At 53.5% G+C, this 16935-nt stretch overlaps 3 protein-coding genes across 7 annotated transcripts; all 3 read left to right on the top strand.

Moving 5' to 3' along the window:
- Nucleotides 1-584: 584 nt before the first annotated feature.
- Nucleotides 585-3926, top strand: HOXD10 (homeobox D10). Its single transcript, XM_035006628.1, has 2 exons — nt 585-1585; nt 2967-3926. Exons 1-2 carry the CDS (start codon nt 631-633, stop codon nt 3242-3244), a joined length of 1233 nt encoding a protein of 410 aa, XP_034862519.1. The 5' UTR covers nt 585-630; the 3' UTR covers nt 3245-3926.
- Nucleotides 3927-6313: 2387 nt separating this feature from the next.
- HOXD9 (homeobox D9) lies at nt 6314-8905 on the top strand. The gene is made up of 2 exons (XM_035007697.1): nt 6314-7585; nt 7930-8905. The coding sequence occupies exons 1-2, from the start codon at nt 6805-6807 to the stop codon at nt 8169-8171; spliced, it is 1023 nt and encodes a 340-aa protein (XP_034863588.1). The 5' UTR covers nt 6314-6804; the 3' UTR covers nt 8172-8905.
- Nucleotides 8906-12536: 3631 nt separating this feature from the next.
- HOXD8 (homeobox D8) lies at nt 12537-16862 on the top strand. Of its 5 annotated transcripts, none has more exons than XM_035007693.1 (3): nt 12537-13039; nt 14881-15028; nt 15411-16862. In XM_035007693.1, the coding sequence occupies exons 2-3, from the start codon at nt 15004-15006 to the stop codon at nt 15704-15706; spliced, it is 321 nt and encodes a 106-aa protein (XP_034863584.1). In that variant the 5' UTR covers nt 12537-13039; nt 14881-15003; the 3' UTR covers nt 15707-16862. The 5 variants fall into 5 exon arrangements, with proteins under 5 accessions (XP_034863584.1, XP_034863585.1, XP_034863583.1 ...); XM_035007694.1 differs by lacking the exon at nt 12537-13039 and adding an exon at nt 13863-13880; XM_035007692.1 differs by lacking the exon at nt 12537-13039 and adding an exon at nt 13970-14481 and having other exon boundaries at nt 14515-15028.
- The last annotated feature ends 73 nt before the right edge of the window (nt 16863-16935 follow it).

The following is a 16935-nucleotide window of genomic DNA, read 5'->3' as shown; positions in this document are numbered from 1 at the left end:
GAAAGCTCCCAGCGGCCCGGCCGCAGAGGTCGGGGTGTGGTTCCTCCGAGAGAGCCGAAGGCTCGGGTAGCCCACCGGGGCGCGGAGGGACCGGGATCCCGCATCTCCCTCGGGCTGGAGGAGGGAATGGACAGCGCCAGGGCCGGCCAGTCCTCGGGGCTCAGGGCCGGCCAGCTGCTTGGCCCCTTAGCCCTCGCGGCCCTTCTCGCCTCCGCTGCCCACGATACCTTGGCCGCGTCTGTGCGTGAGACATCTTTACTGCGGACCCCTGGGGTGGGATGTCTCAGAGCCCGGGAAATCCGACTCACCTTCCCAGGCTGCCCCGGAGAAAATTACGCAGCCGGGCCCCCACCCCCCGCCCGTGCCCCGGCTCTTCGGACGCGTTCGGCCTGGGGGTGTGCGGGGAATGCTTCTGCGTGCTGGCGCCAAGGCACTCTGGCTTCCCTCCCCGCGCCATGTCCTCCCGGACGCCCCTCGGGCTGAGCCTTTCCTTCCGCCAGCGGGGCCCAGGGGCCGGAGCGGGGGACGCGAGTGGGGCCGGCCGGCTGCGCAAGCCCCGGGGAGGCTGGCGGGCGACGGGGAGGGCTGGACCGGTTGTCTCCGGCGCGCACTATCGCGGGCGCGTAGTAGATGTCGCTGTTGTCCGTGCTTACGCGGCCGGCCGGCCGGGCTCTGGAGCACGTGACCTGCGAGGAGGCTGCGGCTCAAGGCCATTTTCAAATCTCATTGGCTTGGTTGTCATGTGGTCGGCAGAGGCATCCACAATTACACGGGGAATGTTTTCCTAGAGATGTCAGCCTACAAAGGACACAATCTCTCTTCTTCAAATTCCTCCCCAAAATGTCCTTTCCCAACAGCTCTCCTGCTGCTAATACTTTTTTAGTAGATTCCTTGATCAGTGCCTGCAGGAGTGACAGTTTTTATTCGAGCAGCGCCAGCATGTACATGCCACCACCTAGCGCAGACATGGGGACCTATGGAATGCAAACCTGTGGACTGCTCCCGTCTCTGGCCAAAAGAGAAGTGAACCACCAAAATATGGGTATGAATGTGCATCCTTATATACCTCAAGTAGACAGTTGGACAGACCCGAACAGATCTTGCCGAATAGAGCAACCTGTTACACAGCAAGTCCCCACTTGCTCCTTCACCACCAACATTAAGGAAGAATCCAATTGCTGCATGTATTCTGATAAGCGCAACAAACTCATTTCTGCTGAGGTCCCTTCGTACCAGAGGCTGGTCCCTGAGTCCTGTCCCGTTGAGAACCCCGAGGTTCCTGTCCCTGGATATTTTAGACTGAGTCAGACCTACGCCACCGGGAAAACCCAAGAGTACAATAACAGCCCCGAAGGCAGCTCCACAGTCATGCTCCAGCTCAACCCTCGCGGCGCGGCCAAGCCGCAGCTCTCGGCCGCCCAGCTGCAGATGGAAAAGAAGATGAACGAGCCCGTGAGCGGCCAAGAGCCCACCAAAGTCTCCCAGGTGGAGAGCCCCGAGGCCAAGGGCGGCCTTCCGGAAGAAAGGAGCTGCCTGGCTGAGGTCTCCGTGTCCAGTCCCGAAGTACAGGAGAAGGAAAGCAAAGGTCGGTATGAGCAAGTTGCCACCCCCGCGGGGCGTGCAGCCCGGGGAACCCGGCAGAGAGGGAGCGCCTGGGTGCCCAGCGTCGAGCCCGGGCAGCTGAGGCGGAGCCCGACTGGCAGGTGCGGCTCCTCCTGGCTTTTAGAGGGGCAGTCTCAGTCTCGAGATGGTCCCCGCTTCTCCCTGGCTGCCCTGGCCCTCCTGGCTAGTCCTGGCCCCACGCTGATGGCGCCTGGGCAGAGGATGGGCTTGCCGGGTTTATTTTTCCTGAGCTAGACTTGAAATGCAACAAAAGAGGGCAAATGAGACCTGCGGCTCGTAAACACGGCCCCAGAACCTCCTTTCTCCTGCTCAGATTTGCAGTCCCAGCTTTGCCTTTCACCCAATGATGATTTTAAGGCGGTCCAAGGCACCGTGTTCGCGTTCAAGTGTATGCACCCCGCATCCTGCGAGCTTGGGGGTGGCAATGGGAACGAAATGACTGGGCTGGTTGGTGCTTGGTCTGAGGAACAGGGCTCCCAGCCTCTGCGGGGTTAGGTAACCTTGGCTTTGTCTGGGGAAAGTGCCGCAAGCTTTGCGATCCATTTGCAAAGAGGGCAAAGGCTGAAGGGGGGAGAATGGAATCTGCAGGGCCCACCCGGCAGGGCCAGCCTTGGGGCTGGGCTGGGGCAAAGGGCCAGGGGTTCTGGCTTTTTGAGAAGGAACCCTGCCCCTAAGCCTCTCCCCCAGTGTCCAGAGGTGGGCCACAGTAAGGAGCCACATTTCTGGGGGTGGGGTGGGGATGCTTTTGTGTGGGGACAAGAAGGCATGAGGATGCAAGAAATTCTGGGGAGTACAACAATACCCAGGCAGGTGGGAGAAGGTGTACTCGCTTCCTTGGTTATCTTTTGAAAGAGAAGGGCAACTAACCTGGTTGTGGGGCTCCCCGCCCGGGCAGGAAAAGTGGGGAAGAAGTGGCAGACTTGAGGATGTGAGGCAGCAGTGGGCTTGGTAGTCTCGTTCAGGCTGTGGGTTGCTTCTTCCACTCCGGCCCAGTTATGAGCTGCCCACTTAGAATGTTGCTCGGGAGTTCCTGAAAGTTTACTATTGTACTAATGTTTTGTGCAGGTCAGAAAGTTGAGAGAGAAAAAGAGACAGAAAGAGAGAGAACCCTGACACCAAGGGCAAGAGTACCCACCCATCGTGTCATTTGGGGCATTTAAATTAATCTGGCATCAATTACAAATCCTTTCCAGGGCCCACCTCATATGAGTAATGTTTAATACCAGCATTTCCCAAAGCGGCCTGCCTGCCAGTGAGGTCATGGCCAAGGGTACATTTGAAAAGACTGAGAGAAAAAAAAAAATCTTGATTTTTTTTTCTTCTTCTCCCTTTAATTTTGTTAGAGGAAATCAAGTCTGATACTCCAACCAGCAATTGGCTCACTGCAAAGAGTGGCAGAAAGAAGAGGTGCCCTTACACTAAGCACCAAACGCTGGAATTAGAAAAAGAGTTCTTGTTCAATATGTACCTCACCCGCGAGCGCCGCCTAGAGATCAGTAAGAGCGTTAACCTCACCGACAGGCAGGTCAAGATTTGGTTTCAAAACCGCCGAATGAAACTCAAGAAGATGAGCCGAGAGAACCGGATCCGAGAACTGACCGCCAACCTCACCTTCTCTTAGGTCCCAGGCCCGTCGGAGGCCAGGATCGGAGAGGGGGCACCGCGTTCCAGGGCCGAGTGCTGGAGGGCTGGGAAGGCGGAAACAAAACCTTCATTGCTCTTTGTTTTTTGTTTTGTTTTGTTTTGTTTCCTGCTAGAATGTGACTTTGGGGTCATTCTGTTCGTGCTGCAAGTGATCTGTAATCCCTATGAGTATATATATATTAAAAAAACTAGCACGTGTAATTTATTATTTTTTTTCATCGTAATGCAGGGTAACTATTGCGCATTTTCATTTGGGTCTTAACTTATTGGAACTGTATAGCATCCATCAGTTCATTCATCCATCCAGCAATGTGACTTTTTCATGTTTTTCCTAATGCAAAAGGTCTGTGTGTGTGGTTAGTCCATGATCTCATGGCGTTTTGAATACATCCAGTACTTAAAAGTACTTAAATTACATATATATTTAAAAAAAAAAGATTAAGAAAACCCACAAGCTTTGGGGGGAGGGGGACTAAAAAAGCACATTACAATGTATCTTTTCGCAAATGAATTTAGCAATTGTCCTTGGTGAGATGGAATATTGACGACTTATGCCTTGTAGCCTTCCCTTGTGGTGCATCTGTGGTTTGGTAGAAGTACAACAGCAACCTGTCCTTTCTGTGCATGTTCTGGTCGCATGTATAATGCAATAAACTCTGGAAACGAGTTTGCTCCCTCTGCTTTCTGAAATGGACATATGTTACAGTGGGAATGAAAACCTTTGGTGAGATTATCTTCCAGTTAAACTGCTTGTTTGGAGCAGTTGGGGCTGGTGATAGAGAACAGGAGAAGGAAGATGGGAGAAGCTGGAGGAGGCCTAGGGTGCTAAAATTTGGCAGTGGTGGAGGGAGTTATAATCCAGCCTGGGTGTGCTTGTTTTCCTAGCTGGGAATAAGGGGAGTCTTCTCCCCCCTTCCACCCCGCCAAGAGAGTAACATAATTGAATGCTAGATGGGTGTATGTTTCCCTCTAACCAGAGCCTGGTAAGTAAGACTGTGCCCACGCTGCTTTTTTCCTCACAGCTCCCCATTTGTGTGTTTTCCTGTCTTTGGTCTTGGTTGTGTTATTTTTTAATACTTTCAGTGGGGTCTTGGTGATTTCTGGCTGGCGTGCCATCGTCAGGGGCTAGGTTGAAACCAGTCTGGCCCACCTGGAAGCCGCCGGGCCTCCATTACAGGAACAAGGACAGCCAGCAGCTAGCACTGCAACGGATCCAGTTCTGCCCCACCCCCACCCCACCCCCCATCCCAAGCGCAAGACAAGCCAGGCCACAGCGAAGCCGAGGATGGGTGAGTTTTCCCATCCCACTCTGCCCTGGTTTCCTTGTGGAAGGATTTCAAGCTCATTAGCTTTTAGTGGCCCACATGAAATTTTCTTAAAATTTTCTGAAAAGATCCCCCCCCCCAGGTAATGCTCCCTCTATTTAATTATAAAATGCTGGTCGGAGCCACTGTATCTGGGAGGCAAGAAAATGTACAAAAGGTGACTGAAAGAGACTTTGCAAATGAACGTGACTTCCCATGAAGTCCAATGTTCCAGCTGCCGACACAGCTTGGAAAACTCCAGCCACCCTTCACCGAGGGAGTCCAGGCTTATCTAGCCCTGCGTGGGAGAAAGGAGAAGAGGCCTTAGAGGGAAGAGCTGACAGAGAATTCGTTTTCTCAGGTTATGCTGTGATTTCAAAAGGTCTCCACCAGCTTCAAGTAGCTTGACAAAACACATCCTTTTCACTTTTTCTTTTTCTCCCCATGAGACTATCTATTCAGGGACTCTGAGCCTCACAGTTCTCATCCAGGGAGTCTTTGGGAAATTCAGTATTTACTCAGAGTTTTAAACGTCCTCCTGAAAAACCAAGAACCTTCCCCAGTTCCAAGACAGAACCCTTTAGGGGAGCCATTTCCTAGGGGTGGGAGAGAGAAGGCTCGGAATCAATGCCAGGGTGGAAACACTGGAGTAGATTTGCCCGGACCTCCATTGGTTGGGCAGGAGAAGGAGGGCAATTTTAACTTATCCCTTTCCTCCCTGCGATGTGGGGAGCTCCATTAGTTGTTGACAGGGGGCCATGTCTCAGAGGAAAACCTGTGCTACAGGCCAAGGCATCTCCTCTGGAACAAAATCGGAAAGCCATTGGCAAAGGCAATCAATCAGGCCATAAGTAGGCATTTACCCCCTTCCTTTCCGGGGCTCGAGGTGGGCTGGGATCCCTCCAAGGGTGCTCTGAGCAACTTGTCCAGTGAGGAATATATCCTCTGCCGCCTACTCTCGGCCTGCTTTTGTCTCGGCTCCCAGCCGAGCTTCCGAGGCTTTGTACCATGGATTTGGGAGTGACAATGGGCATTTCCCTCAGATTCAAGGCTGCCCGGCCTTCTGGAGGGGAAAAGAAGAAGAAGAAGAATTCGGAAGACAGTGGCCCCGAGAACCACCACAAGAAGCGGCCCTGCCCCGGGGAGATGCGCTTCCTGCGGGCCTCTCTCAAGCAGGGTTGGGGCGGGGGGCGGCAGCGGGCCTGCGCTTGCATTTGGGTTCTGCCCTGTGGCGTGTTCTCTTCCAGGGCCTTTCCGGCAGCCCCGGAGAAGACAAGGCATCCTGGCCGCCACTGTCCCCGCGGTGCCTACTCTACAGCCTGCCAGCACTTCCAAGGGCACACACAAGCCCCAGCGGTGGCCGCCGCCGCACCTAGTCGGCGGGCCCGGCTGCCCCAGCTCCCCCTCTCGGGCCGCCGCGTGTGCTCAGCCTCACGTCGGGGGTGTGTGTGGCTGCGCGGGCGTGTGTGAGCGTGGTAGGGGGAGGAGGCCCTCCGAGCTGCTCCATCCGTCCGTTTTATTAGGGACACATTAATCTATAATCAAATACACCTCATAAAATTTTTATTGAAAGGCATAATATCATTACAGAGGTCTTCCACCTGTTTTAAACAACACGACAAGCTGTGAGAGAGCGTGTGTGGGTCTGTGTAGGGAGGGGTGGGTTTGGGTAGGGAGAGAGGCACAGGGAAAAAACTCCCCTCGGGCGCCAGGGGGCCGCGTCTGAAGGCCGGCCTGCCTCGGGCCGCACCCCACCCTTCGTGCCCCGGGCTGCTCCGGGCTCTGGCCCCGCGCTCGCTGCGCCCGGGACACGCGGCCGGCAGCTCGGAGTCCAGGGGCTGGAGAGGCAGCCTAGGTCTGAACTGCAAGACCGAAGGCGGCAAGGAGAGACGAACAAATAGTCCCCAGCGCCTCCTCCGGCCACGGTCGGGCGCAGCGGTTCCAGCCACCGCCAGGCTGTCCGAGCCAGGCCGGACCGAGCTGGGCGCACGGACCGGGCTCATCGGCTCTAATTGCGGCGCTTATGTTGGTGATGATTTTTTTTTTTTTAAATCACAGCAACCCCCAGTTTAGCGGACTGATTTACTCCCGGTATTGGTAAATATGATCACGTGGGCCGCGCGACCAATGGTGGAAGCTGCAGCCTGCGAACTAGTCGGCGGCTCGGGCGCCGGCGGGGAGCGGCGCCGCGGCGGGCAGTGTAACCTTGGGTGGGAGCGCACGGCGCCTCAAAATGTCCTCCAGTGGCACCCTCAGCAACTACTACGTGGACTCGCTCATAGGCCATGAGGGCGACGAGGTGTTCGCTGCGCGCTTTGGACCGCCGGGGCCCGGCGCGCAGGGCAGGCCCACAGGTGTGGCCGACAGCCCCGCCGCTGCCGCCGCCGAGTTTGCCTCGTGTAGTTTTGCCCCCAAATCGGCCGTGTTCTCCGCCTCGTGGTCCGCGGTGCCCGCCCAGCCCCCGGCGGCGGCGGCGATGAGCGGCCTCTACCACCCGTACGTGCCCCCGCCGCCCCTGGCCGCCGCCGCCTCCGAGCCCGGCCGCTACATGCGCTCCTGGATGGAGCCGCTGCCCGGTTTTCCGGGCAGCGCGGGCGGCGGCGGGAGCGGGGGCGGAGGTGGCCCGGGCCCTGGTCCCAGCCCCGGCCCCAGCGGCCCACCCAACGGGCGCCACTACGGGATTAAGCCAGAAACCGGAGCGGCCCCGACCCCTGTTGCCGCCACCTCCACCTCCTCTTCCACTTCCACGTCTTCCTCCTCCAAACGGACTGAGTGCTCCGCGGCCCGGGAGTCCCAGGGGAGCGGCGGCCCCGAGTTCTCCTGCAACTCGTTCCTGCGGGACAAGGCGGCAGCGGCGGCTGGGGGAACGGGGCCCGGGGCAGGGATCGGGTCCGGGTCCGGGGCAGGCGGCTCGTCGGAGCCCTCGGCTTGCAGCGACCACCCGAGCCCAGGCTGCCCACTGAAGGAGGAGGAGAAGCCGCATCCGCAGCCGCCGCAGCAGCAACTTGACCCAAGTAAGTGCAAAAGAAATTGCCCCCTGATTTATTGCTGAAACCTGTAAGGCTCGAATGTGCAAAACTGATAGTTTTACTAACCTATAAAAACGTCTAGACGCCTACTCTAGCCTAGGCAACACGTATTCATAAAAAGCTTCCCATAACCACCTACCCTAGGCGCGAGGTTTGTACGGTAAACAGAGCGCGGGCATTAAAGCTTTTTATGATAATTCCCCCCAAGTTGTGAAAAGCGGCCATCCTTGGTGAAATTCATTTAACGACCTCTCTCCCCCACCCTGTCGTCTCTCCTTGCCCCCCCTCCGCCCCTCGATCCCTTTCTCCAACCCCCCCCCCCTTCATAGACAACCCTGCAGCAAACTGGATCCACGCTCGCTCCACCCGGAAAAAGCGCTGTCCCTACACCAAATACCAGACGCTTGAGCTGGAGAAGGAATTCCTCTTTAACATGTACCTCACCCGGGACCGGCGCTATGAGGTGGCAAGGATTCTGAACCTCACAGAGAGACAGGTCAAAATCTGGTTCCAGAATCGTAGAATGAAAATGAAAAAGATGAGCAAGGAGAAATGCCCCAAAGGAGACTGACCCGGCGCGGCGCCGGCGGGACCACTCTGCGCTGCAGAGGCAGTGGGGGTTTTGTTTGTGGGTGCTTGATTTCCAGAAACTCTCCAGCGATTCGGACATTTCCTCCCCCCACCCCTTTTAGGTAGAAGTGACTGTGTGGTTGGTCTCTGTGAGGTATTTGGGGGGACTCTGTATTTGCTCGCTTACGTGTTGGAGAAACGAAGTGCTTTGGGGTTTTGCCTTTTCCCGCTCCCTCCCATTCCTAGACCGTTGGTCCATAGGAAATGCTATATTTTGTGAGTGCACGCTGGATTGAGGAGCCCTCTCCTGTGTAAATGTCCCCTATGTTTCTGAAAAGTGCTGTAGTTTAGCCCCCAGCGCTGCTCAAGCAGGGGCCAAGTGCGCCCCACTTCTGAGAATGAAGGCAGAGCGACAACAGTGGGAGGCCCGCCCAGGTTGCCCAGCAGTTAGGAAAGTCCCCTTTCCTCAGGGAGCCCGCGGGCCCTTCCCGGAGACCTGGAATGAGGCCGAGGGGGGAGCCCAGGGCCTCTGGTGGGTGGGGGGTTATTCTCAGTGCACTGGAGCAGCCAGGCTCTCCTGGGGAGGGCTTGGCTTGCGTGGGCGGCCGCGGGTGCGGGCCCTCCGGGTTCCTGCCTGAGGACCAGTTGTAAATGTTACCGCTTCCTACCAATAAAGGCTGACCTGATCAAATGGAGCCCAGGCGCTGGCCCTGAACACTCTGTGCCTGCTTTCTCTGTCTCTTTGCAAAATACCACCCCCACAGGACTTCCTCCCACCCCTGGGAGGGAGACTGCTAAAAATTTGGGGCCCTTCCACCTGAGCGGTCTGTCTGATGGGCCTCTGAGTCTCCCTTTGTGTGGGCAGAGGGGGGCCCTTGGCTGCTCTGTCCTTCCCCCAGCCTGCTTCCAGCTTCTCAGCCAACTCTGGGCCCTAGGCCCAGTGGCAGCCTTGCAGCAGTGCCCAGTGGAGCCCACGGGCCTCAGGAGCCAGGCACCCTCTCGCTGGGGCGTGGACACATCGCACCCCATGTCTCCCTCTGTTCATGGAATACCAGCCATCCAGTCCCCTCTCTCAACAAGAGAAAGGCCAACTCTGCACTCTGGAGCAACTCCCCCACCTCAACAGGCTGGCTGGCTGGCTCTGGGAGGGCTGAGCCAGTTAGGCTGTGAGCTTCCGTCCTACACACAAGAGCCCCAAAGTGACCTTAGCATATCGACGTGGTCAAGGCTCTCCTCCGCAGCTATCCCCACCCCATCTCATCGCCCCCCTTCCCCCCAACTCAGTTCCAGTGCGTGCTTAGCCCCCAGCTTGGCCCTCTGAGGGCCTCATTCAGGGGCTAAAATGAAGGTCATTGTAAGTGAAGGTTCGGGCCCAGCACAGCCTTTGCAGGCCCGAGAATGGGTGGCGCCGGGTGGACTGGGCTGGGTGGAAGGGGGGGGCGATGGCAGAGTTTGGGGGATCCTGATGAAAGAGGGGACTTGAAGGAAAAGCAGAGGGGGGCTGGGAGGGAAAGCCAAGGCCCAGATCCGGCAGAAGGTGCAGCGTACCCCCGCCCCTGCGGCCAGCCCGATACCTAGGGCTCTTTGAAAACAGGAAGAGCCAAGGTGTCATAAAGCCATCTAGCCGGCGAGACGTCTGGAGGTAATGAGTTTACGACAGGCTTGGCGCTTCGCTTTGAAACCATCTCATTTTGATGTTGTGTTTGTGGGAGGAAGGGAAAAATGCAGACAAGACTGGGTCTTAAAATCTGGACAATAAAATACAAACAAGACTGTGTTGGACCAAGAAGGCAGAGGGACTTGGGAGCCCCCGGTGAGGTGTGAGCACCTAGGAAATAAAAATGGGGGAGGGTAGGAAAGAGGAGATGATGTATATCTGATTTTTAAAATGGGCCGTGAATTAGAATTAGCCTATGGTGGGTGGCTCTTTATAATATTTCACTATGGCGGCAGTCTAGTTTGTTCTTTTCTTTCTTTCTTTTCTTTTTCTCTTTCTTTCTTTCTTTCTTTTTCTTCCTTCCTTCCTTCCTTCCTTCCTTCCTTTCTTTCCTTTACTTTTTAATTTGCCTGTTATTTGGAGGTGGGAGAAGTTAGTGATCTTGAGTCATTTACTCAAGCCGAGGGTCTCCCAGCTGAATTGTCGCAGGGTCAGCAGGAAAAAATGAAGTTCTTTAAATGCCCTTTCATAAAAGTACCTGGCCCTCCATTCCAAACTTTGCAGCAAAAGTTTTGTTGTATTTTCTATTTGCTTATAGAAAATGTAATCGTTACACCTGAATTGGAAGAAAACATTTTTGAAATTGGAAGAAAATATTTTTGAAATTGAGAAAAAAGATTAACCTCAAAGGAGACACCTAAGCTGATTAAAGTCTTTGCTTTAACAAAAATTCAAGTGGAACGCTTAGTCAATTTATTTCACTCTGTGACTTTTGATATAAGTTTAAAATCTCATTTATTGTGTATAGAAATGCCAATAAACACAGCCCAACAGGGCCTTTCCATATAGCCGCTCAGAGATCCAGCAAAAAGCTTTTAATTTGGTTTCTATTTCTGCCATCCCCCGTCCCCAGATTGCCCAGCGAAATGGGCCTGAAGGATTAAAAATCAGAAGTTAAAATAACAAATATTCAGGATTTTATGCTGAGCAACAGCTTTAAAAGAAAATAATAAAATGAACTTCTATCATTTCTTCGTTTTCAAAGTGCCTGGCTCCTCTGACAAAAAAGCCTGTTGTAGTTGATATTTAGAAAGTTGTAATTTTTGTTCAGTCCAGCCCATCTTATAATTGTGGACGATTACGGAATGGGGACCTACTGTGTCTGGCAAAAGAAGGGCTGGAAGCTTTTGAAAAAGACACTATTGGAAGCTCTCTCGGGAGTACAAATATCTTTGGCGTTCAGGAGCCACTGCTTGCTGCACTTGACTTGTTGACAATCAAAGGGGTGAAGCATTAATAGTGTCCGCGATCCAAGCCCTAGTCAAAATAAAGAACAAGATTAGAACTGGTTTGAGCCGATAAAGGGAAGTTAAACTCGGTCGACTGGAGGCGGCATTTTGCCACTAGAGAGCGCTGTTGCTCCACTTTGTGATCTCGTAAAGCCGGCGTAGCGGCGAGGAAGGTTTTGATTTAAAATATTTACAATCTTATTTTTAATTCTAAATTAGGATAAACTTAACCAAAAAGAAGCATTGTACACTATTAAATTTTCCAGGCGTGTTTGTTAGGTATAAAATTTTGGATCAGTCAGGATTTCAGAAAATTTGGACTATGGCACAGCTGAAACTGTAAAATGTTATGGTTAAGTTAATGCATTCTATCAAAACAAACGTGTAAAAAAGCATAGATCTTTATTTACAAAGTTAATCGCGCTCTTTTCGCATTCAGATTATAAACAGAATGCTTGGGGTGGGGGCGAGGAGGAACTAAGTGTTTTGTCCCAAGAGGAAATGTTGTGTTGTAATGCTTTCTTAATTAGGCCAGAATGTGTAGAAATGAATTTCGTAGTATTTGTGTTTCTTTTCTGCCCCCCCCCCCCGAAATCACACAGTTCTGGAAGGTGCCTTGTATTATTGACATCTGGGCTCGCTCTTCTTTTTCCCCACTCTGTTCCAAAACCCACTCATTGATTCAGCGCTTAAATATGCACAAGCGCACACGCCAAACACTGAAATTAAAAAAGCCCCAATTACAAAGTTGGTTCCAAGGCTTTATTGAGAATAATTCTCTTTTAATTAGGTATTTGCAAGATTTAAGTACAAATCGTTAACTATCAGAATCAGTTTGTTCGCCTTCGGATTTCAAGGAAGTTTTACCTGGCGATATCCGGCAGAAAACAACAACAAACCCGCCTCCCCCCGGCCCCCAGTGTCCTCCACTCCCTACTAATTTAAAAAATAAAGCATGACTTTATCATCTGGAAATTCATTAACAATCCGTTTACCTTGACCATTTCCAGCCTTTCCCCTAGAAACAACTGAAAGAGTATTAGACATTGTACTTTTGCCTTTCCACCGCGATCTCATTTTCTCCATTTGCAAAATATGATTCAGTCCACACGGATTGACCTCAGGATCGTACTCACAGACTGGACCAACCCACAAGGAGTAGGGGGTAGTTGAAGTGACTCGTCTGCTGCGCCCTTGGGGGCCGTCTCGGGTTCTTAGATATTTGCATTTGGCGTGAAATGCCGGTGTGGTGTATTTTAGCTGTGGCGGGAGCGCCCTCCGTGGGCTCGGGGCATGTTTCCGAGGTCGGTTCCCAAGGCTGGTGTGGGCCTGGTGCCCTCACAACAATGGATTATCCCTAAGGGAAGGGGGCCCCGGTCATGTAAAGAGCCCACGAAAAAGGCCGAGTGGGCGAGAGAAAACGCACTCCACATAGACTTATTACATTTATTGGACGTTTATACGGGAGTCGAGAGGGAGAAAAAAGAGGTATGAGGGAGAGTAGACAGTCGGTGTTAACGGCGAGCGGGCTTCTAAAATCAGGAATATTTTGCCGATTCAGACTCGACTTGCCCACATGACTTGGGACGTTTCTCTTCCTCATCGCTCAAGCTGGGATGAGGCTTCTCTTTCCTTTCTTTTGGAAAAATTAGTAACTTTCTGAGCTGAGTCCAGCGCCCGCTCTCAGCAGTAAGTTCATAGGCTTGGCAGATGAATTAGAATCATTAGCAGACGATGGGCGCCGCCTTCAGCTGCCTGGAACCGGCGCGATCCGAACACCGGCCCTGAGGCTCGAAGTGGGGACTCGCAGGCGTCGGCCCCCCGTGCTCCGCCCGGGGCCACCGCCTGCCCTGGTCCGCTCCGGGCCGGGGGTGAGACCCGGGAGCCGCGCGTCCTGCTCGAGGAAATACCACCCACCCCAGCGTGAGTTCTCTCCTTCCCGCCTTGGAACATTTCTGTCCGCTTTTCTATTTACTCCCTCAGCAATGCCAATCTGCCCCCCCTTTCGCCGCCCCACATTCTTCAGTTTCCCCCCCGCGCCTGGTGCTGACGTCTATCAAGGGTGAAATGATGGAAACTATATTCATGGGCATGATTTCCATTAAATATCAATTAACCTGGGAGCCTCAGCCAGGCGTGCAGTGCGTCAAGGGTAAATGTACATCTCATTTCCACAAGGCCTGCCCGCCTAGAAAAGAAGGGCCTAGATTCGCTTTGATAATGCCAGGTTTGGGGATCACCCTTGTGGCCTTTAATCAAACCACTGAGGACCCAACCCAAACGTACACGGTCCGGTTTGTCTACACTATTTGCCTTGTTCCCTGGGCTGCGCCCGCGTGTCCAGAAGCGCAAAAGCCACGGCCAACCTCTGGGGGGCTGCTCTAGGGGCCAGGGGAGGGAGTCATTTGCTCCCATAGCCTCCTGGGAGTGGCCTCCCTGCCTCCCCCCAAGTGTAAGGTTCTCTCGCGCCCCCGCCACGCCAGCCGCGAGCCACATTCCCTGGGCCCCGGGGGGCAAGGCGAGCCCTTGGCAGTGCGGCTTTATGGGCCCCCTTTAAGGCCGGCGGAGGCATCTCCCGGCCAGCGTGAGGAGTCCCGTCGGGAGCAACGGTGTCGCCTCCGCGCGGATCCCTCCGCGCGGTTATCTCGCCCCCATCTTCTCCACACAGTGGCGTGGTGCGAAAATGCCTCGCCGGGGCGCACCGGGGCGGCAGCCTCGGCGGCGGCGGCGAGACCGGAGGGAGGGGGCCGCGGGGGGGGCCGAGGTGAGAGGTGGTGGCGGGTAGAGGGTGTTTTTTTCTCTTCCCTCCAGAGCGGGGGTTTGTAAACCGAAGCCAAAGAGTGTCCCCGTGGGCCGGGCGCACTTTTTTTCTTGTCCCGGTGCGCTCAGGGCAGCCTGGTGCCTGAGAGGAAACAGTGGAGGCAGCGGGGCAGGTCACCCGGGGCGTCGGCGATTATATTGCGGCCGAGCCGGCGCGCACCGGGAGAGGCCGGGTGGGTGGTGAGCGCGGGGGCTGGGCGAGGCCCCGCTACCCGCGAGGGAGGCGGTGCGAGGCCGAGGCGGTGGGCGCGAGAGCCGGGCATGAGCGCCCAGTAGCCAAGTGCCCGCCGCTTCCCGGCCTCCGAGGCGACGCGCGCGCGGGCGGGCGGGCGGGCGGCAGCAGCAGCGTAGCCGGGCGGCCCCGGCGGCCCCGGCGGCGCGAGCAGCCGCCCCAGAGGCCCCCGCGGCAGTGCGGCCGCGCTGAGGCGCGCTCCCTGCCTGCTCCGCACCGCCCGCCCGGGGCCGCCCTACCTCGGCCCCTGGCCACCGCCGCCGCCGCTCCGATGAGCTCTTACTTCGTAAACCCGCTGTACTCCAAGTACAAGGCGGCGGCGGCGGCCGCGGCGGCGGCGGCGGCTGCGGCGGGCGAGGCCATCAATCCCACTTACTACGACTGTCACTTCGCGCCCGAGGTCGGCAGCCGCCACGCCGCCGCCGCCGCCCTGCAGCTCTATGGCAACAGCGCCGCTGGCTTCCCGCACGCGCCCCCGCAGGCGCACGCGCACCCGCATCCGTCGCCGCCGCCCGCCGGGCCGGGTTGCGGTGGTGGGGGTGGCCCGGGCCCCGGCCAGGACTACTTCCACCCCGGCGGGGGCAGCCCGGCCGCAGCCTACCAGGCCGCCCCCCCTCCTCCTCCTCATCCTCCGCATCCTCCGCCTCCCCCCTGCGGCGGGATTGCCTGTCACGGGGAGCCCGCGAAGTTTTACGGATACGATAACTTACAGAGACAGCCGATTTTTACGACCCAGCAAGAGGCCGAGCTGGTACAATATCCTGACTGTAAATCGTCCAGTGGTAATATTGGCGAGGACCCAGACCACTTAAATCAGAGCTCGTCTCCTTCTCAAATGTTTCCCTGGATGAGACCACAAGGTTGGGATGCAATTTTTTTTTTTTTTTTTTTAATGTGGGGAGAGGGGGAGAACTCTGCTTTCATCTCACGTTCTAGCTTTAAAACTACCTTTTCATCGCCCTCTCTTTTTCCTTCTTGTGTAGCTATAGTGGCTTTTATTCATAAATACTTTTTTTTTCCCGTAAAGTAGAAACCGCGTAAAGATGATGGGGACAGAGTAATTGTGAAGAATTTCTCTCTGTTCTTCTTGCCTGCGTATCCTGTATATATATCAGAACTAAGGAGACTTGTGTATATTTCATCCCTTAGACCCGTTCCAGAAAGCTCCAGCAACCTGCAGAAGCACCATTACATTTCTAAAACGCTTGTTTTCCTTTTTTTTTTTTTTTTTTTTTAAATCAGCAGCTCCTGGTAGACGAAGAGGAAGACAAACCTACAGTCGTTTCCAAACCCTAGAGCTGGAAAAAGAATTCCTTTTTAACCCTTATCTGACCAGGAAGAGAAGAATTGAGGTTTCCCACGCCCTAGCCCTCACGGAGAGACAGGTAAAAATCTGGTTCCAGAACAGGAGAATGAAATGGAAAAAAGAGAACAACAAGGACAAATTCCCAGTTTCCCGACAGGAGGCAAAGGATGGGGAAACCAAAAAGGAAGCCCAAGAGCTGGAGGAAGACAGAGCTGAAGGCCTGACAAATTAACTTCTACCTTTAAAATTTTACCATGGACTATTAAAACTATGATCAACACATGCTGTTGGACACCATCTATTTTCTTTGTTGGAAAGGACTTTACCTGTATTTCAAGCTACCTTCATATCACTGCTCTTGAGGTTTCTGCGCTTTGAGAGGGGTTTGGGTGTTAAAAGTTTATAGTATTGCATAGAAGCAGCGCTTGAGCTGTCCTATGTAAGGGTAATTTGATACTGACCTTGTTGCTATATTTTTGTAATGGTAGTTTTTAATGTCTGAGCTGGTGATTTGCCTCAACAACATAAACTTCCTAATGATTAGCACTAAATAATTGAATATAAAATGCTTTATTAATCAAACAAGTGCACTTGAACACTTAATATCATTTCTTTATGGTGAGTAAATTAAAAGAGATCTATTAATTTTTTTAAAAAATTATGCCTGCAGAATATTTACTTTATGTTATTTGATTAAAATGTATTATTTATGTTTTCCTTTTCTGCTTTTATAATGAATGGTTCGGGTGCCTTTTGTTTACTCCTAAAAGGTTTCTTTGAGTATTTTGTAAATGTAATATCTCTGGGAAAAGTCTGGGCCAAATATTCATAAAGCACATGTTAGCTGAAGAGTATAATGTATAGTCTGGCTCTGCAGCTTCCTTAAACTTGGGGAAAATGTTGGGCCAATGACAGAAGTTTCAGGAAAATGTCATAGTTGACATTTAATAATTTTCTATAGTCTATACAAATTATGGCAATTTAATCATCTAAAGGGAATGAATACTTGAAAAGCCAATTATAACATTTTCACTCATTAACTTTTCACTCTGGCAAGTGGCCTTGTGGAATGCCTCTCATTTCTCAACTTGCTTTCGTTTTGAACTGCGCTTGGTATCGCCTGAAATCGCTAGGTTTCTATGCTGTGGCCGCTGCTGTGATTACGTTTTTTGAATAGGTGCCATATTTATTTGTATTCCTTCGCTCTGTTTGCACGCCCATTTTGAGCCAACTTGTGTGCGTCTCAGATGTCGGTTGGTACGTCCTCTGCTGTTCTCCAGGATGGCCTCACCTATTGAAACAAGCCCTGAGAGCAAATGCAGAAAAATCCGAGTGTAAACAACCGCTCCAGAACATAGCGAGCTCCTTAATAAAGAAATGAATCTTTTTCTAGAGCTAGTGTCTTTAAGCGCCACACATAACCCTTTCCCTGAGTCAGGAACCACCACCTGGGCTACTAGA

Source organism: Mirounga leonina, unplaced genomic scaffold (assembly GCF_011800145.1).
Source record: "Mirounga leonina isolate KUSES-001 unplaced genomic scaffold, KU_Mleo_1.0 Mir_151, whole genome shotgun sequence".
NCBI lineage: Eukaryota > Metazoa > Chordata > Mammalia > Carnivora > Phocidae > Mirounga > Mirounga leonina.
The sequence above is the reverse complement of the archived record's forward strand: the minus strand, read 5'-3'. Positions and strand labels throughout refer to the sequence as shown.

Coding starts and splice junctions, on each gene's coding strand:
- HOXD8 (XM_035007689.1), top strand. CDS start 14,440: ATGAGCTCTTACTTCGTAAACCCGCTGTACTCCAAGTACAAGGCGGCG. Junction 15,029..15,410: donor TCCCTGGATGAGACCACAAG/GTTGGGATGCAA, acceptor TTTTTAAATCAG/CAGCTCCTGGTAGACGAAGA.
- HOXD10 (XM_035006628.1), top strand. CDS start 631: ATGTCGCTGTTGTCCGTGCTTACGCGGCCGGCCGGCCGGGCTCTGGAG. Junction 1,586..2,966: donor ACAGGAGAAGGAAAGCAAAG/GTCGGTATGAGC, acceptor TAATTTTGTTAG/AGGAAATCAAGTCTGATACT.
- HOXD9 (XM_035007697.1), top strand. CDS start 6,805: ATGTCCTCCAGTGGCACCCTCAGCAACTACTACGTGGACTCGCTCATA. Junction 7,586..7,929: donor GCAGCAGCAACTTGACCCAA/GTAAGTGCAAAA, acceptor CCCCCTTCATAG/ACAACCCTGCAGCAAACTGG.